General features: G+C 38.8%; 1 protein-coding gene across 4 annotated transcripts in view; it reads left to right on the top strand.

Annotated features, from left to right (window-relative positions):
- Nucleotides 1-21,051, top strand: part of Rpgrip1l (RPGRIP1 like) — a 98,385-nt gene that overhangs the window by 31,412 nt on the left and 45,922 nt on the right. For 3 of the 4 annotated variants that reach the window (XR_007230560.3, XM_048426781.3, XM_085682022.2), the window contains 8 exons: nucleotides 2,533-2,672; nucleotides 7,728-7,739; nucleotides 8,078-8,184; nucleotides 8,488-8,538; nucleotides 9,233-9,412; nucleotides 10,020-10,137; nucleotides 14,176-14,628; nucleotides 20,884-21,035. Coding sequence is in view for 3 of the 4 variants with exons in the window: in XM_048426781.3 (XP_048282738.3) it covers nucleotides 2,533-2,672; nucleotides 7,728-7,739; nucleotides 8,078-8,184; nucleotides 8,488-8,538; nucleotides 9,233-9,412; nucleotides 10,020-10,137; nucleotides 14,176-14,628; nucleotides 20,884-21,035 (1,213 nt within the window). In the remaining variant the exon portion in view is untranslated. The remainder of the gene's footprint in view (nucleotides 1-2,532; nucleotides 2,673-7,727; nucleotides 7,740-8,077; nucleotides 8,185-8,487; nucleotides 8,539-9,232; nucleotides 9,413-10,019; nucleotides 10,138-14,175; nucleotides 14,629-20,883; nucleotides 21,036-21,051) is intronic. The other variant, XM_048426784.3, reaches the window with a different exon arrangement.

Genomic DNA, 21,051 nt, shown 5'->3' with positions numbered 1-21,051 from the left:
CTTATGCTCCCTCATTTCTCACAAGAGGAACATGTTCTACAACATTGGAGCGATGAAGTTTTTCTGTGAGAAAAAAGATCTGAGGGTAGAGGGGAATTTTTTTAAGTTTTATTTTGATCATATCATGTTTTAATCAAAGGTTGTTATTAACAGTATAATTGAGACCCAAGGCAGCCTATGGGCATGCTAGTGACCACAGGCACCAACAAGCAGCAGCTCTCCTGCAGGCTGTCACAGGCCATACCAGTGCAATGGGTACAGAGACCGTCATCTTCCCTTCACTGCCACTGTTGGCATATACAAAAACATTTTCATGAATAAAAAGTTCCTAAACATTCTTCTCATATGCAGATTTAATCATGTATATGGCCCTTGCAAAGAAAATAGAGCCAGATGTGGCTCACCATTTATAGCTACACAGATGGCTCCAAGCATAAAGGAATATAGTAAATTCAAAAGGAATTCCTCATGAAACTCCAGTGGAATGCAGTCCTAAATTTAGAGGGAAGATAGCAGTGGGCTAAATTCAGATTGACTTATGCTGATTTATACTAGTATTTTGTGGGTTTGGAGACACCAGGCTGCTAAATTGTTCTTAATTTAAACACACCCAGCTTCTGATGTTCCTGCCAGATTAGCTGCTGGTGATCTTCTGCTGTACGCACACTGCTGGAATACTACTGTTTCTAATTGCTGGCGTCTCGTGGAATGTATGCTGGTGCCTATTTCATCATGATAAGTTTTCTGGGTGGTGCATGTTTTTAATGATAGAAGGCACACATACATACATGTACACTCACATTCATGCATATGTATTAATTTGGTTAGACACAGAAATTGTATGCATTCATTTTAAGTGAATTTGTAGAGAAATATTTTTTAGTATTTAAAGTATATATGGTTTATTTAGATTCCATTTAAGTCTAGGTAATTCTACCTTTGACAAAAATTAGCTTAAGATAATTGGCATATCAGTTTTCATGGTTTTTGTTTTTTAAGGATCCATATGTGAAATGAGATCACTGGTAGAGGAAAACAGATGTCACCTTTAGAGTGACGTCTAGAATTCCTTTTGTTTTCAAGGTGATATTATTTTAAATAAAATAAAAATATTCAAAATGTAAAATGAATACACAGTTGTTTTTTTTTAAACTGTGTCTTTACAGAAATTATCTCTTGGAATAAAAGCTCAGGACAAGTTGGGAGCAACATCAGGGTCAAGTTTTAACAGTACATTTCTTTTCCATTTACTTTGTCATTGGTATAAAACCAGATTTTATAGATTTTTGTTTCATTTACTGAATTTAAAATAAGTAGAGGGGTCAAAGCTGTGGGTGATTACTCAGTCAAGTCAGGCTGCACAGATAATGGTTTTCTGCTGAAATGCAGATCAAGATCAGTTTTCCGAAGTCTGGCTCTCACCTGGAAAGCTGCAGGAACATGGATTGCCAGGCTTTTCCTTTGCAGTGTCCCTGCGTGTCAGTGAGGCAAGCGGCTGAGGCACCGGTGTGGACTGTGCTCAGGCCCCCTGGATGAGGAAATGGTTCATTTCTCCCTCTCTGTAGCATCTAGTTACTCCTATTCCTGTCCTTTCTTCTGGTGTGCTATGCCTTGATCACTAGCAGATTTAAACCCGAGCTGAAACTGCTTTGGGCTGCAGATGTAGCTCAGTGGGTAGAGGGTTTGCACAAAACCCTGGGTTCTATCCCCAGCTTCACACAAACCAGATGTGGGGGTGTACACCTGCAGCTTCAGCCCTGGAGAGGTAGAAGCCAGAAGGCCAGAAGTTCAAGGTCATTCTTAGGGACTTAGGGAGTTCAAGGCCAGCCTGTGCCAGAGACCCTGTCTCAAAACAAAAACAACAACAACAAAAAAAGTGAATTACATTTTTAATAAGGAATCAATTATAATCCTGTCTTCATGATCTTAGTAGATTAGAGAGAGGCACTCATTTTATAATAATCTGTGTTCAAAGTAAAATTATTTGTTCTTAGCCTATTGCTTTTGTCTTTTGTGTTAAACTGCCTTTGCACCACTTCTTAGTATCAGAATTACCACCTTGTGGTTCGGTATACCATCACTTATGTCTGTGTTATCACAGACTCCCAATTTCCTTAGAATTAAAGATGAGGTGGAAAACGCTTTTCCTCAGTATTGGGTGAGTGGGCTTTGTAAGTGGGAGAGGACAGTCTCGCCTGTCAGTTGCTGAGGTTTGGAACCGTGGATTCCTCTGGAGTATGTACAGTATCTGAATTCCTTTACTAGTCCACAAAAGCTGCATGTTGCCAACTTTTCTGACTTTGGAGCTCTAAATTAAGGCCAGTTCCTTTGCTCATCCCACAAACTCTTTCATGTTCCCTAACCGCAGCCTGAGCAAGGCGCCTTGGTTTCAACAGCAGCAGACCAGCATATGTTTACTTAATTCCTAAGACATGATGACAGTGGTCTCCGTGCCACTAAAAGCTTTCTCTTTATTATTTTCGGGTGAAGCTGACTTGCCAGCTCTCCCTGCGTGTCACGTGTGTTTTGCAGTGCCTTCAGTGCTGCCCAGGAAGAACAGTGGAGGTTAAAGGAGCAGCAGATGAAAGTGCAGATCGCTCAGCTAGAAACTGCCCTAAAATCTGATCTAACAGACAAAACTGAAGTCCTCGACAAGTTAAAGACTGAAAGAGGTACAGAGAAATAACCACCTGTTTACTTCTGCAGACATCTGATGCTTATTTGCTGAGTCAATCAGTACTTCTTGTATACCTACTGTTTGCCAATCATCCTGCTGTCCTCTGGGGACACAGCTTATGTGTGTGTGTGTGTGTGCGCGCGTGTGTGTGTGTGTGTGTGCGTGTGTGTGTAATACAGCCAAACGTATATATGCCGAAAGAGCTTTTCTTTTCACAGTCACTTTTATCTAGGTTGTCTTCATTAATTTAATATCCTTAAATTTTGAACTTCTCTTTGACAGAAAACAAGTATTTATTAAGCACCAGTATGTGCTCAGCATTGTTGTAAGTTTTAAGGATACAGCAACCAAGACAAAAACTTGCCCACGTAAGACATGGATGCCAGCAGTAGCTAGAGACATCTGTAATGGCTCAGGTAGTGGCAGATGCAGTGGGGAAACCCCAAAGTAGGGGCAAATAAGAGAAATAGCTTCTGGCTGTTTTTGATAGATCAAACTGAACAATCTAATAGTGAGATGTTAAATCTATTCTATTAACCAAAACACTTTGTCAGAATGTCCCTGTTAAAATTATAATCATTAAGCATAATCATTGGGTCTTGTCTCATAGAAATAAAATGTAATTAAAGATGTCTGGACTGGTGTATTGCACACAGACACATGCATTCCCAGTGCAAATAGATACAAAGCAGGGGTGGCAGATTTTTTTATTCAAGCGTGGTACCTGTGTCTGCACTGATGAGATACACCTAGGAATGTAGTAATAAGCTTGGACCTTTGGAACATTTGCAGTTCAGTTACATGAGAATTTTAAAAGTTTAATACAGACAGACATGGTGGCACCTGCCTGTAATCATAGCACTCAGGAGACCAAGACAGAAGAATTGTAAATTCCAGGTCCCTTGGGCTACATAGTAAGACCCTGTGTTAACAACAACAACAACAAAAAGGCAAATACAGACTCTGTAAGAAAAATGTATTTTTGGTTGTACTACTACCACAGGGTCACATTTTATTGACTAAATGGAAGAGAATTTTTCATGTTTAATGTTCCTAAAATTAGAGTGCATCCATTAGCAATAACACCTTAAAACTGGTTAGACATGTTTTTTACATTTCAACAAGCCTGAAATAGGAACACATACTCAATGGAGTCTTTATTCCAGTGAAGCACAGTAGTCAATATTTTCCACCAAGTGCTCAAATTGACTGATATGTTAATTATGAGTATTTCGAGAGAACTGTCGATGGGACTACATGGTGACATGACTTCTTAGCAGGTTTCTTATCTTAATATCACTATTGAGTCTTACTGGACTGCTGCGTCTTAATAGTTGCTCAGTAAATACATGAAGTAGAGGTGCCCTATCGCCCCATTCATTTTCCAAAATAGATAAATTGCACATCCTTAAATGACAAGGGAAATAAGAAGCAGCAAGATATCCCAGCAGGTAAAAGCATCCTGCCACCAAGCCTCACAAACTGAGTTTGATCCCCCAAGTCACACGTGGTAGGAGAGAGCTGCCTTCTGCATCTTGTCCTCTGACCTCATGCACACCATGGCCCCACATTCCCCCGACACATACACAGTAAATAAATACATAATTAATTTTACAGAGAAGGGGAAATGAAATAAACATATTTTGTTTCTATTTTTCTGCATTTTCTTAAAGATATCTCAAAGGGTAGAATCTTAATTTTTCTTTAAACTGTTGTTTTTAATTTATTTGGAGATCTCTTATTATTAAGTATTGTAGTTGCTCAGATACTCTAATTTGCCAAGTCCACCCCCATCTTCTTTGCTGGTTCTTCCCTTTAAGGATCTTCTGAATATTGAAAGTAATGCATGCACACATGAGGGAGGCCTAGGCCCTGTTACAGCCCTCAAGTCAACCTTCCTGATACTTAGGGTTCTTGTGTTGGTGTATGTGTGGGTTTAGTTTTATAATAAGTCCTTTTAGTCACTGAATTTTGAGTCAGTATTCTGGTAGAAATTTAAACGCGTGTCACCATCATTGACAGTGCCTGTTACAGTTTCTCAGTGTAAGATATCCTGAAGATGACTCTGCAGTTGCTTATGATACATATTCAGGAACTAATTTTTAACATCATAGGCTACATCTTCCGACATGAAAACCCTCCTTAACACATTAATATAATTATTTTCTAAGTAAAAGTTGCTGGATCTGTGATTTTTCCAGTTATTTTTTTGAAGGGTTTAAATTTACAAATCTAAGAATTTAAGTCTTTATAAAAATATTCAGATGAATCAAAGAAAATAAGTTAAAATAATATTAAGAAATATATTCTAGATTTTAATTATTTTGGGGAAATAAGCAAAAATTTGTAATTATCTATTTAAGGAGGCCTTTGAATATGATGAAAGTTCCTTTTGTGGTACAGATTTTGAGATGGTTTAATTTGACTTTGAACTCTGCTCACACATTTGCCTTCTCTTGTATCAAGTGTCCCTTGCCGAAGATGCTTCCCTGGCTTCTTGTAGTCATTCATCTAACCGGCAAGTTATTTTTAGAGAATATTCACCTCTTTATTCAAGGTACAAATTAGTTTCAGATTGTGTGAATATGTGGGGAAGGATATGTAAATGCAGTTTGCATTTGGTTAATGCTTAAATTAACTGCATGTGTTTAAGGGCTTGCTTTTGAACGTTCCTTTCTATCTTTAGCTGAAATGCATAATTCAGCATAATGCATATGGTTATATTGATCACAGCTGAAGATATTAGCACAAAGGAGCTCTGAAATTGTTTAGTTGAATTGTTCTCTGCACTGTTATTAATGGCGTGCTGGAAGAATGTAAGTTTAAAGAGTGAAATGGTATCTCATTTGAATAAAATGCTGTTTAACTTAACCTGCTTTTTGTCAAATCAGAAGGTAAGGCGGTTGTTTTTCATCTCTTGCAGAGTGTTTTGATTTTTCATATTATAATTCAGCAAGCCTGCTTCCTCTTTGAACTGTAGCCGTTTTGGTACTTCTTAAAGACCCAAAACATATTCTAAATAAGCAGCTTGATAAAGGAAGACTCTAGTGTATAATTCTACATAAATTCTGTAAAGAGGTCAGCAGTGCTCAGTGTGTTTCTTCATTAAGTTATTCTCCCACAAATGGCATTCTATTTTTAAAATATCAGTGAATGGGGACATAGCTGTCAAAACAAAAAAAGAGTAAAAGGATGGAAATGCTCATATAATTTTATTTGTATCTCCTGATATATTCATAGCTGTACAGAATTGAAAGGAGTAAAGAAAACTAGAGCATAGGAAAGATCACAGTGTATACTGTGTCCATACTAAGAAGGAGCAGCGTCAATGTACAGCAGTTCCCAACCTTCCTAATGCTGCGACCCTCTAATACAGTTCCTCATGTGAACCATAAAATTCTTTTCGTTGCTACTTTGTAACTGTTTTTGTTGGTACTTCATAACTATGATTTTGCTACTGTCATGAGTCATAATGTAAATATCTCTGTCTTCCAATGGTCTTAGTTGACCCCTGTGAAGTTCGACCCCCAAGTTGAGAGCTGCTGCCTTTGTACCTTAATTACATCTTAGAGTTCCCGCTTGTGCAGATCACAGAGTGAATTCAGTTATCATCAGCATCTAAGGTTTCCTCCCTCTCTTAGTTACCGTTTTAGTCTATCATTATACCATTCGTTGTTATTTGGTTATTCCCTGCCATAGTCACTCTGTTCTAGTTGTTTTAACTGGATCAGTACAAGGAATGCTACATTACCATTGTATTCCCCCCACAAAAGTTTATTTTGTAAGAATTCACAATGATAATTAATGCCAATTTTTAGTTGAGAGACAGGTGTTTGGCCCATACCTTCAAACTTTTGAGGTGTTTTTCACACTTGGAAATTCCTTTAGTTTATTGAATTTAAGCAATTTATACCATACAATAACAAAATAACCTTTAACTTTATGTCCATATAATAGAAGTATTTGTGTATTTAATAAAGTACCTCTGTATCTTTATATACCTGAGGATTTCCAGTAACTATATGATATTAAAGTCTTACTAAATTAGTCCATTTCCTCTTAACTGTGTAATTTAACATTTTTACTGTGTGAAGTATTTATAGCTTGGGGAAACAAATCCTTCAAAAAAGGCAGAGACATATTTCTGTATAACATCCAGTCAGACTGCAGATGCATTCATGGGAAGAATTCTTGGCAAATGTGTTACTTACTTTTTTTGTTAATAAAAGGAAAGAAAATGTACAACTTGAATTGAATTTGTTTATTTGAATAAACAAAAATTGAGATCAAAAAGAAATTGAGACACACTGTAGATGGCATGGTCTAGAAGTAGTCCACGAGGAGTCAGCAGAGCAGAGTAACTGCCTACCACAGTGCAGACCGTGGGAGCACACTAGGAACACAGCACTAAAGAACGCAGTGCGCGTGCCTGCTAGCCATCCGTGGCTTTTCTGTTTAATGTGTCTAGGTGTTTTTGCCTGCATGAATTTCTATATACCTTGTGCATGCAATGCCTGCAGAGGCCAGAAGAGGGTACCAGATTCCCTTGAAATGGAGTTTCAGGTGGATATAAGGTGCCATGAGGAGTTGCTGGAAATTGAACCCAGACCTCTGGAAAAGCCGCCACAGCTTGTAACTGCTGAGCCATCTTTCTAGCCCATGTCCCCACCTCTTTAAAGTTAAATATGTTTAATACAGAGCAAACAAATAATATATGAATTTGCTGTTTTCTTGATTTCTGCCCAACAGTCCTGTTGTGGGTCATGGTGACTGAATGCCTAGGCACCAGTGTTCTTTCCTTAAAACCCTTGTCCTGTGATGGCAGGAACAGTGAGCTCAGAATACAGTTGAGTATCATTGGTGCTGCCTCAAAAATCTCTCCTGTTGGAACAGATTTGTTAGGGATATGGTTGATTAAGTTATGAATTTAGAGTTTATAAAATAAATGATCTTGTTTTAATACAAAGACTTTATGCTAAGTGAGGAAAAGAAAATTCAAGCAAGTCAATCAGAACACTAAAAACCAATTTTTTTTTTGCATGTCTTTCAGGACCCTTAATAAGTAAGTAAAAATCATATATTTAGAAACGTATTTTTTAGGCATTTTAAGTAGAATGCTCCTTTGAAGTTCCAGAAACCGCAGTTTCCTTGTATTCATGCTGGGAACTGAAGTCTTAAGTTTCTGATAAGCGAGTAAGTCATGTGGCGGGCACATGATGGTGTCCATTGGGTACTCGGCCGCTGATGCCTTCATCTAAGGGGCAGGCTCCTGTCTCCTCTGACCTGAATGCCACTAGAGCCAGCTTGGTGTGTGTGTGTAGCCGAATTTAAATTTGTTTAAAGGTGTTCTTCAACACAGTTCTCACTTACATTTCTAACCGTGCTGACTTTGTTTTTAAGACCAAAATGAAAAGCTTGTGCAAGAGAACAGAGAGCTCCAGCTGCAGTGTCTGCAGCAGAGGCAGCAGCTGGATGAGCTGAAGAGCCGCATGAGGTTTTTCAACCAGGTGACTATTTCCCTTCTTCAGTGTGTGTGTGTGTGTGTGTGTGTGTGTGTGTGTGTGTGTGTAAAGCACAGAAAGAAACAATGCACAGCAAAGCAAGAAACATAGATATGTCCCTTGGTTTATTAGCTAGTATACCTGGTTGTTTATGTTCTGTGGGGCTATCCTGTGTAGCTGAAATATTCTGAGTACTAGGTTTCTTAAATTCATGGCCTCCAGGTTCCTAGTGTTCTAGTCAGTCAGTCTCATGGGAATCTGTGCTGGAAACTAATCCCTCAGTGTGGCCTTTGACTTTCTTTCCTACAGGAAAGTGACATCAATGCTGATGACCTCAGTGAAGCGCTCCTGCTTATAAAGGTAGCATTTTCAAAATTAGCCATCAAGTCCATGTCTTCCTGTTTCCATAGAATCATGACCTTTGTCTATAAACCATAATTAGAGAGTGAATTATTTGTGCATGTTCTAAAACTCACTGCATCTTAGTGCATGCATGTCTGGGTGGGGGGAGTGAAGGGGAGAGAGCGCAGTGATGTACTAAGATTAGGGAAGTGGTTAGATGACATTTAGTTACAGCATATGCATATTTCATAGTGACGTCAAAGTCACATGAACGTTGAGCTAGCACTCTTATTTAAAGTCCTACTTTAAATTCACTACGAAAGACAATTTATTTTTATCTGACCACTGTGAAACCAAGCTAGCCTTCTTAAGCAAGGTGTTGAACCATAAATATAACACAAAGGTATTGTGTAGTTTTGAGATACTGTTATCAAAAGTACACTTTTATGTTTATATCATAGTATACATTTTGATAAGATGAAAAATAAATGTTTGTGATTTCATTTTTTGTTATGAAGTTGATAAACTATTTTTATTCCTCTGTAATTGTTTTAAATATATATGCAAGTGTATATATTAGTGATGCTTTGTTTCTAGTAGAAAAACGGAAGTGTGTCAATTCAATTAAAGTGTTTTTTGATGGATCACATTAATTCACACAGCCACATTCTGCAAATTCTTGTTGCAATTTAAACTTTTGGTTTTACTTTAGGCTCAAAAAGAACAAAAGAATGGAGACCTTTCATTTTTAGAAAAAGTGGACAACAAACTTAATAAAGATCTAGAACATTCCATGAAAGAACTTCAAGCAACTCATGCAGAAACAGTACAAGAACTTGAAAAGACAAGAAATATGCTAATTATGCAACATAAAATCAATAAAGACTATCAGGTACTGTCAGACGCTAAGTCAAGACAGTGTATTTTCTGTGATACTCTCCTGATGATTGTCTTTTCAGAGAGGCTTTCGTATTACCCTCTTTTATTATCTATTGTCACCTTTATTAAGTATTAGTACATTCCTGTAATTCAGCCCTGTGACTAGAGTTGGAGTAAATAGTTTAAAAGCAGATGATTGAAGCCTTGGCTTAGGGGAGTTCCTGGTGGCAGTAACCTCACCTCTACTAGTGTCACTGTAGCCTGCAGTGAGTCACAGTGATCGTCTAAAAGCCCGTCACAGCTGGCCACGTCAGCTTTCAATACTATGGACGTTTGGTGACAGAACGAAGCCACTGCACTGTAAGGCTTGTGACAGGAGGGCACCAGGATTTAGAGCTCCTGTTAGCCATCCAAAAAAGGTTAAAATCATCATGGCTTTGAAAAATCCAACTAGAAGTACTTGATTCATAACATGGTAGCCTTGAGTTCCATCTAGGAAACGTTTGAATCCTAGCATGGTGGTTTTACAGCTCCATCTTCAAATGCTTGGCTCAAAGTCGCTTTGACAGATGCAAATAGGATAATCATAAGTAGTGGACCTTGCTGTCTTTTATTTTTAGATGGAAGTTGAGGCGGTGACTCAGAAGATGGAAAATTTGCAGCAAGATTATGAACTCAAAGTGGAACAATATGTTCATCTTCTTGATATCCGAACTGCACGCATCCAGAAGCTTGAAGGTACAGTGTGCACAGTTTTATGGCAGTTGAGAATGCCGTCCAAACCCTGGCTCACAATATCTTCCTGCTCTGTTTTTTCCCAATTTGAAGCTGGAATAAGTTACCAAATGACTATTTCATTTGAGTCTCTTCTACTGAAGAATTTTTAGTAGGAATTTTCAACAATTTGCTACTTTCAGATTCAGTATGGTGAGCAAGATTTCAAAGTGGTCCACAGAGTGTCACAGACTCAAGTCTCACACCACCTTTGTGATTTTCCCTCTAAGCAGCATGTGCACCTTAGCCAATTCTAAGTGCTTGCTCTTTATCAGATTTCATTTTGCTCATTCCCAGCACCAGCTTTTGTTCCTGATGTTTTTTCTGCCTAAACTTCTTTCCTTCCTTGACATCAAGATAATACCCTTCTGTATTTCAAAATCTAATTTGGTGCTTAGCATGCCAGGAAATGACTCTGATTGATTCAGCCACCATCCCTTTACCTGAAATGCCCTCACAGTGATTTTCCAACTTTAGCAAATACAGAAGTTATCTAAGAGAGCTCTGTGTGGCAGTACATGCGTGGAATCCCAGTTTTCCAGGGGATAAAGTGCGAGGAATACAGATTCGAAGCTAGCTTGCACACCATGATGAGTTCATGAGCAGCCTGGGCTGTCTAGAGAGATCCTATCTTAAGAATGTATCTAAGCACAGAAGGTACTGTACTGCCTCCAGCTGTTGTGTTCTTTGTACCTCAAGTGACAGTGGAAGCTTTATGCACTTCCCCAGCTAGAAGCCACATAACCCTAGGCTTCTCTCTGCCACTTGACCTATTTCACATCTAGGATGATTTTTCTTATTCTTAGGGTAGAGCATGTGTGTGTGTGTGTGTGTGTGTGTGCGCGCGCGCGCATGTGCATGCATGTATATATGTGATGGACCCATATCTTCTGTGAAATCTGTATGTTCTGTGGATAAAACATTATATTGTGTATTATATTGCCATTGTTTCACTGATACCTGCTGTGGTATGAATGTCTAATGTGGGATTCCCCTCTGTATGCTGTGAAATATTAATTATAATTATAGTTTTCCTTAGTTATAATAAAAGATAAAGTAGATATAAATATTGTAACTGCAATTCTTCTTTGTTACCTGCTTTATTACATGTAACTTTGCTAAGTTAGAGTTAAAACCTTCCGTTTTATTTAGACAGAAAAGGGGAGGTGATGTGGGATTTCCCTCTGTATGCTGTGAATACATTTGGTTAATAAAGAAACTTCTTTGGGCCTATTATAGCACAGAATAGGGCAAAGCAGAAATTCCAAGCAGATAAAGGAAGAGAGAGTAGGTGGAGTCAGGGAGAAGCCATGTAGCCGCAGCAGGAGACAGACAGCAGACACCAGATGGAACATTACTGGTAGGCCACAACCATGTGGTGATACACAAATTAATAGAAATAGGTTAATTTAAGATATAAGAGCTAGCCAATAAGAAGTGTGAGCTAATAGGCCAAGCGGTGTTGTAATAATACAGTTTTTGTGTGATTATTTTGGGTCTGGGCAGCCAGGAAAAGAACAAGTAGCCTATGCCTACAAATATCTTCCTTAGAGTTTCTGCATTGGAAACTTAACCCCAAATGCAATCATATTGAGGAACAGAATGTTTAAGAAGTAGTTAAATCAGTTGACTCTGCTCTCAAGTATTGATCAATGCCACTACCATGGAAGCAGGTTCATCCTTACAAGAGTGGGTTTACTATAAGTAAATTTGACCCCTTCTCCCTTGGTATAGCATAATGAGAAAGGCCTTGATAGATGCAGAACCTTCATCTTGAGCTTCCCAGACTTTACAACTAACTATAGGAGCTAAGTCTCTTATATGGCAGTGTAGCTCTGCAGTAGAATACATACTGTGCCTCACAGAACCCTGAGTTCAATCTCCAATACAAAAAAGAAATACAACAAGCAATCTTTGTTCTTTATGAATTACCCGGGCACATATAGCCTGTGATAGCGTTAGAAGTGGATTAAGACAATGCTGTCTGCATTCTCTTGGCACACATTTTTTCCAGGAAAATACAGACTTCTACTCTGGTCTAGGTTGTAGGAGTTCCTTAATGACAGTGCTTCAGGTTTCCCTGTGTGTATTCTTGCTGTCTACTGTTTGTTTATGATGCCTTAGAGACTTTGATTGTGTTTATGAAATCAATTGTTGAGTACAGGGAACAAAAACAAAGTGTGCCGGTAAAGGCTTGCAAAGACTTGAATGAAGAGTCTTCACTTAGTGACCTCCTTTTTAATCAATAAAATTCCATGAAACAAACTTTTATTGAGTACTGTACGGAACAAAAGGTACATAGTGATCTTTGACTTCTGGAAAGTTTTGTTCAGTCAAATAAAGACATTTAGTTAGTTCTTCTTCATAGACAAGAAGTTCTCAAAGTACCCCCAGGTTCTCAACCTAAACTGCTGTAGAAGTCTGCACTGATAAAACTAGCTTTATAGTAATATGTTATTTGCCTTTTTCATTTGTATTCTCTTATAAGTTTATAACGGAGTTTCTCGGAAGCTGTATGATGTGTGACATCACAACAGATTAGATCCAACCACAGATTCTTATTCCAGCTTGTTGCTATTAAGCCAGACCAAGAAGACATTTATAAAAATGTTTTTTAAAAAATTTGAAAGGAGGGGCTGGAGAGATGGCTCAGTGGTTAAGAGCACTGACTGTTCTTCCAGAGGTCATGAGTTCAATTCCCAGCAACCACATGATGACTCACAACCATCAGTAATGAGATCTGGTGCCCTCTTCTGGTGTGTGGGTATACATGGAAGCAGAATGTTGTATGCATAATAAATAAATAAATAAATCTTTAAAAAAAATTTGAAAGGATTAAAAGAATGTCACTCTTCTCACATTTTTTAGAAATTATAACTTTAAAAAAATAAATACTATGATTTATGTTAACATGTAATAGGTTATGGTTGTTACATGTAAAAAGACATTTTTTTCTTTTCGGTATGATCAATAACAGTAAGTATAAATAGTTATCAAAAGATTTTTCAGATCCTCAATAACTTTTAAGAGTATAAAGTTACTGATGAGATAGACTACTCAAGTACTGAAGACGGTGGACATCAAAGAGGCTACTGCTTACCAATGTAGAACCCAGCAAACTAGCAGAGAGAAAGACCTACAGGATGAAAAGAGACAAGTCAAGATAGGGTAATAGTTTAAAGGAGAGTGTTCATTACCCTGAAACAAAGAAAAGAAATAACAGAAGGTCAGACACTGCCCAGTCTAGAGCTGAACTGGCTCCTAGTGACCTTTTGAAGGGTAGTTTCACAGAGGACTAAGGCAGACCTTGTGCAGGAGTGTCTTATAGGGGCATTGGAGACACATTTTATTCCTTCTGGAAATGTAAATGTAATACTAGGGGGAAGCTGTGCATTTAGAAAGATGCATAACTTTTAAAAAACAGCCTTATAAAGTATAACTGATATAATTTTAACTGAGGGTTTAAAGTATAAATTAGTTTAGTTTAGGCCTGTGTGTACAACTGTAGAACTATCACCATAATTGAGATGTGGGGCATATCCATTACCTCCCGCAAGGAGGAGCAGACGTATCCTATGACGCTAAAGAGATGGTACCCAGGACAAAGGAGATCTACTCTGTAGATCCAGCAAAGCGGGAGGAGCACATGGCATCTGAAGAGTGACTTCAGCTGTCACCTGCCCTTTCTTCTTCCTCCTTCTGCTAAGGCTGTCTTACAACTGAAGGTATAATATTTTTCATTTTTGTTCTTTTAATTGTAAATTGATGAATTAGAGCAGCATATATTTTGAAGTTGTAATTTTGTCGTTTAACGACTGGTGTCAAAGCAAGTCTTGAGGGACTTTTGTTGTCGTTAATGAGCATTATTTGAAGAAAATAACAGTACAGTTATAGACTTGAAGAGTATTGCTGAAAGCTGCAGACATCCAGCAGCCTCAGAAACTAGTGTGCATCTGCACATGTGGGCATGTTGACATCTCTAAACTTTGTCTTTCCTTGCAGCCCAGTTAAAGGACATTGCCTACGGCACTAAGCAGTACAAATTTAAACCGGAAATCATGCCAGATGACTCTGTTGATGAATTTGATGAAACCATCCACCTGGAACGAGGAGAAAACCTATTTGAAATCCACATCAATAAAGTCACCTTTTCTTCTGAAACCCTGCAGGCATCTGGCGACAAAGAGCCTGTCACTTTCTGTACCTATGCTTTCTATGACTTTGAACTGCAGACCACTCCCATTGTTCAAGGCCTTCACCCAGAATATAACTTCACTTCTCAGTATCTTGTCCATGTAAACGACTTATTTTTGCAGTATATTCAGAAGAACACTGTCACTCTGGAGCTCCACCAAGCCTACAGCACAGATTACGAGACAATTGCATCTTGTCAGTTGAGATTCCATGAGATTCTAGAAAAAAGCGGCCGAATATTTTGCACAGCAAGTTTAGTTGGTAAGTACAGTTTGTGATCTTTGGATATTTGAATCACTAGGTTAGGTTATGTGTTCACTGGCGTTCTTCATTTGTATCTTTATTTTTAAAGATTTATTTTATTTTATGTGTACGGTTATTCTGGGGTGTGTGTGTGTGTGTGTGTACCACATGCGTGCTTGGTGCCATGGCTCCCCTGGAACTGGAGTTATAGTTTGAGCTGTTATGCAGGTTCTGGGAATTGAATCTGGGTCCTCTAGAGGAGCAACCACTGCTCCTAACTACTGAGCCATTTCTCCAGCCCCTAATTTGTTTCCTATCTTATACATTAAGGGCATTTTGGATAGGGACAGATCTTTGCTTACAAGTGATTGAACTATCTTCAATATCATGAATGGTGGTACAAAATAGCTATCAATGCTTACGATCTTTATAAATAGCCATTGAACTTAGGAGGTCAAATGTTTATTTTGATATTGATACTCTTGATTAATTAAAATGTTCATTGTACACATTCTTCAAATGCTTCTGAAGATATGTCAACACTGAGTTCTAGGAATACTAGTTAGTGGTAAATGGTAAATAAGGCAGACAACTCCTAAGCCTAGAGGAGAAGATAAGCACACACACACACACACACACACACACACACACACCTATAGATGTGATATTTTTATAAAATATAGATATATATATAGTACATATGTATACATAGTAAAGGCAAGAGAACCTGCCCAGTCCACCGACTGTAAAGCTCAATGTAGCCAGAAGAGGTTTGTGGTGTGTAAAGAAGAGTAACAACTAAAGTGAAAAAACTTTGACAGACATCACACACTCGTCCAATACAGATTCACCACCAGCACAGATCCCAGAAGAGATAAAAGTTCATAACCCTCCCCCTACATCTATGCACAGCACTGAAATCATCTCCTATTATCAGAAACTCCAAAGAAGTCAGTCTAACACTTCTTTGTGTTTGTTCCTTTTTTTTTTAATTGCTTGACTTGGCAGTGTGTACACCTTTAAGCCCAGCACTCAGGAGGTAGAGACAGGAAGATCTCTGAGTTTGAGGCCGACCTGGTCTACAAAGTGAGTTCCACAATAGCCAGGGCTACACAGAAAAACCCTATCTCAAAAAATAAAGGAACAAAAAATTTTCCCCTGTACTTCCATGTTTCTCTTTTTAATACACTTGCAATAGTGGTGTTTTCATTTCATAATACTGAAAAGTTATGGTTTTATTTATTCCATTTTCTATATTTGTTTGTTTGCACATAATTTTCCTGATTGGTCAGTCTATTTTATTTTTAATTTTTAAAAATTCTTTTTTTGTTTTATGTTTCCATTTCCCCTTTCTTCCAAAATACTTTTTAATTTATTGCTTTTAATTTCACTAGCAGTTCTAGACTTGGAAAGCTTAAGTGCACCGTGTGTACCCACTCCCCAGTACAAGCATACTCGCTCTCCCTCCCTGCTGCTACTGCTGACGCTCTTCTTCCCTCCCCAACCCCCTCCCTCGCAGTCTCTTTTCACGCCTGTTTAGTTAGGGCGGCTTGGTTGAGCATGAGCACAGGGCTGTTTCTTGGATTGTGGACACTGTACTAATCTCTGTACTGCTGAAGAAATGTTACCTCTTCCCCTGGTAACCATTAACTGGCAGTAGCTCCTCAGGAGAGAGTGGGGCCTCATGAGCCAAACCCACTCCCACCCTCCTGCCATCCATGAAGAAATGTTGTTCATGTCTTGTTCAAGGTACCCACAGCTGCTGAGTGTTCATCATTGAAATAGCCTTGCCATATCCAGAATTGTTTTATAGTAGCTCCCCCATCCCCTGGCTCTTATGGTCTTTCTGCCCCCCTTTCTGCAATGTCTTGTGGGTCTGTGGCAGACAGAGCATATAGATGTCCAGTTTAGGACTGAGCACTCAGCAGTCACATATTCCTAGCTCTCTGGCCGATTAGGGCTCTTTGCATGAACTGCTGCAAAAAGAGTTTCTCTACCCAAAGCTGAGAGTAACACTAGTCTGTGGGTATAAACATAACATTGCTAGAAGACAGTTTGTCTGTATGTTCATTAGTAAAACAACAGTTGTAGACGCCCCCACACCCAGGACCTAGATGATCTTAACAGCCATATGCTTTTGACCTGTTTATAGTACCAAGCATGTATTCCCTCCTATAGGTCAGTCCTACATCTATCCAGATAGCAATTGGTTACCCCAAACCAGTCATGGTACTCTTCCACCAGTAGGCATTTCTTGCCTGACTGCTTGATATTCTAGCTTGTAAGGTCCACGGCTATGTATGACCAGTAAGGGTTTTTGTCTCCTAGCAGTCACAGTGCTTTCTGCGCTATGAAAGCTAGCCACCAGAGGGAAGCTTCCAGTTTAGTTCCAGGTTGATTGTCCTGTGACCCGTATCTAGAGAGTGTGGTGTCATCACCGATAGTCTTCCCATGTAGTTCTGTGGACAGGAGCAATGACAACAGCCCCTATTGTTTCCAAAGCTCCTGAGGCTCTCCTGACAACCACTCAGAGATGTATTCTGTGACTGGCACTGAAACTTTGGTGTTTAAAGACAAAACACAAAAAAGCATGGCTTCTGGGAGTAGTATTTAGGGTACTTCTATTCAAAGTCTGTTTAATGCTTTAGTTTCCTTATAAAGTAATAAAGTAGTAGCTTTTTATATGGCTTTCTCATTCGTCCCTAATTTTGTTTTGCCTTCTCCCCCCACTATACTCTTAGTAGAATTTTTACTTGATCTTACTGGTTTAGGGTTTTATATTAGTCTTATTCTTATGTTTTTCTAATGTTTTCAAGGTTTCGTGTTTGGGAGGGGAATCTCCTTTGTGTTTATTGTTGTTACTTCTGTCTCTCGTTTTTTCTCTCTATACCACAGCATTCTTGCCAGACTCTTTTTTTTCCTTTTATTTAACTCTGATCTCTTTGTTTACCAGTTTTCTACCTCCTTCCTTTATCTAATTCATTTATTGTTTCTATTTCCACATCTACCCTAAATAATGTTTAGCTTGGGCTGGAGAGATGTCTCAGTGGTTAAGAAGTGATTGCTCTTCCAGAGAACCTGGGTTCAGTTCCCAGCAACCACATAGCAACTCACAACTGTCTGTAATGCAACTGCCTATAACTGTCAACATCCTCACACAGACATACATGACGGCAAAACACAAATGCATATGAAATAAAAATCAATAAAGTTTTTAAAATGCTACTGTTTAACTTTATAGCACACTGCACAGTAGCTTTCCATCTGCCGTGGTCACTGAGGGATGCTAGTGGGCTGTGAGTAATTTAGGACCGTCTCAGTACCACACATGGATGTGCTGTTTGCTTTCTCTCAATAGGCCCTCAAGTGTAGGCAGCTCAGTAAGGAAATCCTCAGATAAACTGAGACCAATATCCAAGCAGATAGAAGCACAAATCACAATACAAGAAACATGAAAATTCAAAAAGCATTGACTCCTCAAAAATCATAACACCTAAACTGCTGAACTCTGACACTGAAGTCATGAAGGGCAGGTGATGGGATGACTAATAAAGTTACCAAGGGCCTTAAAGAAGATACACAGACAAAAAGATGCACTCGATTAGGACCTGGGAGAAAAATCAGCAGCAATGAGAGGAAAGTCAGAAAAATGGATTTTAAAAAACCCTGCAAGGATATTAAGACAGAGGGAGTGTTAATGTGAAAACTTGAGTGAATCAAAGTTTTAAAAACTGCAGTGCAAAGAGGCACTAACAGACTAGACTCAACTAATCAAGAGACAATATCAGGGATAAGGACAAGGTCAAGGAAATATGTTTAATACATTTAAATATGAATAAAGAAAAGGCTATAGGTGTGCGTGAGTGACCACCGTGCTCATGAACTCTATGACTCAAGAGACTGGAGCTAAGAATCCACAGGATGGAAGGAGCTTGCTTCATTAGTACTAACTGCTGCACTCTTCACAACAGACAAGACCCCTGGAGCCAGCTTCAGAAGCAATAAGGAAACATATACATACACAGTGGAATTCCATTCAGCTGTAGGGTAGCATTATAGTAATATAGGAAAATTAATGGAGCTGGAGATCATTATGCTAAGAGAAATAAGCCAAATTAGGAAGACATATTGTTTATTATTGCTTGAGAAATTGATGCTTAAATGTGTCCAGGTGTGTAAGTACATGTTTTTATGTCATGAAAGTAGAAGATGAGATGTGGGCAGACAGGAGGGTCATGGAATAGATGGGCATGAAAGCCAAGGGGGCAGTTTGGAGGAAGGCAGCCAGGGTTGAGGAGAAGCAAGGGGAGTGAAGGTACAATCAAAGTATAGCAGTATATACATAGAAAAATGTCACAACGAAACACCATTACTTTGTGTGCTCACTAAAGCAAAATTAATAAGATAATGTTTTAAATCATACTTTGACCTTATTTTATTAGGCAGTTTATTAACTTCAGCCTGTCTGTTCTTTAGCCGTTCCATGAAGATTTGCTGGGCTGGGGAATATAACTTAGGTGGTAACTGCTTGCACAGCATGCACAAAACCCTAGGTTTGACTCCTATCTCATGGTGCAGGTCTGTAACCCCAGTACTTGGGAGGTAGAAGCAGGAGGATCAGAAGTCCAAGGTCATAGTGAGTATGAGGTCAGTCCCAGCTAGACAAACTGTCTGGGGAGGGGGCATATTTGCTGATCAGTTGAGTGTGGGTCAGTGAGGAAATAAAGAAAGCAGATTTCCTGACAAGAGCATCTAGAAAAGTGGTGATGCAGCTCACAAGGGAAGCCCCATTAGGAGCAGATACAAATAAGAAAATGGAAGATTCTGTTGGACAAGGTGGACCTGCCTATTAAGCATCTGAGCTGAGGTATCAGGTAGACGGTTGGGTAAATTGCATGGAAGGTAGGGATGAAGGTCTGGAAGTCAGAGCCATTAGCTTATAGATAGATACACTTTACCCTATGGGCCAGGTAATACCACATTGAAAGTGAATCCAGATAAAGAAGAGAAGGTGACTAATGCCTGAGTGTTGGCAATCTCCTGAAGTAGGGCTCAGGAAGAAGAACACCCAAGAAAACAGTGGCCTGTGTACAGCAGGAAAACTTGAGTCCCTGGTCCTCAGAAACTGAGGCCTCTTAAGGAGAAGGAGGACAATGTAGAGTCTGGATAGAGCTTTTATTTTGTGATTGACTCTTGCTTAGATAATAGATTCCTGGCTCAGAAATCAAGATTTAAATGCCCTTCCCCCCTCCTGTCATCAGCAACTCTGGCTGTTCACCAAAGACTACAGGTCCATCCAAAGATACTTAATGTGTATTACAAGTAAATATGTCTGTAGTGATACTCTTCTTTGGGGGGCCTTTAAAATAGTGGCTGATATTAAATCTTTTTCAGTATTGACGGTGATGGCCCATTTGTAAGAAAAAACCAATGAAATAAACATAATATACTTAAATACTATGGTAACATTCAGAAAAAGTTACAGAATTTTCTTTTTGACAATTATTTAGAATCCTTATGTACCAGTCCTTGGGAAGAAGTATTTTGAAGGCAGCTACAGTCTTGGCCCTTAAGAACTTGTGTGGTAGACATACTGCACACTTGTGAACAGACAGACTGAAGTGGTCAGTGCAGTAATAATAACATAAGCTCTGCAATGGAAGCTTAGGGCTGTGAAATCTTCCACGGAGCAAGGTCATGGTAGAGAAGGAGAGGCTGCCTGAGTGGAGTGCACACAGCGAGTACCATACAAGGGCACATTGACAGTGCTGTTATTTGGCATACCTATGACCTCTTCCATATGCTTGTGGTCCAGCGAAGAAGTGGAGGGATGCCAAAGATCCCTAAAAAGTTGAATCAGGATATGGAATGCCATATTTATAATTGTGAGGTTGTATATTGTAAATGTCAGGCTAGATCGAGTCCAACTTGTTTAAAGAAAAATGCCACAGTATCCAGAAGAATCTGTGTAGTATCCGATTCACTGTTTGGATTTTTCTTTATATGCAAGATTGAAATGATAACGAGTTGAAATAGCTCAATCATAGTTTGATATGGCTCTTTAATATTTAACATGCAGTGAAACTCATATTCCAGATGTAGCTTTTCTTCATCTCTGTTATTTCCCAATCAAACATTATTTGTGCAAGTCATATTATTTTACTCTGTATAAAGTTTATGCCTTTAATATATAATACCATTGGTGTATTTACTCATGTATATTTTCATTTATGTGACTGTTTTAACAGTAAGTCATGCATTGATTATCTGTAGGAACTAAAGGAGACATCCCAAATTTTGGCACAGTAGAATACTGGTTCCGATTAAGAGTTCCCATGGATCAAGCAATTCGACTTTATCGAGAGCGGGCAAAGGCATTAGGATATATAACATCAAATTTTAAGAAGCCAGAGAAAATGCAATTGGTAAGCTTGTTTGACT

This window comes from Myodes glareolus, chromosome 22 (genome assembly GCF_982192425.1).
Source record: "Myodes glareolus chromosome 22, mMyoGla1.1, whole genome shotgun sequence".
NCBI classification, from domain to species: Eukaryota; Metazoa; Chordata; class Mammalia; order Rodentia; family Cricetidae; genus Myodes; species Myodes glareolus.
The sequence above is the reverse complement of the archived record's forward strand: the minus strand, read 5'-3'. Positions and strand labels throughout refer to the sequence as shown.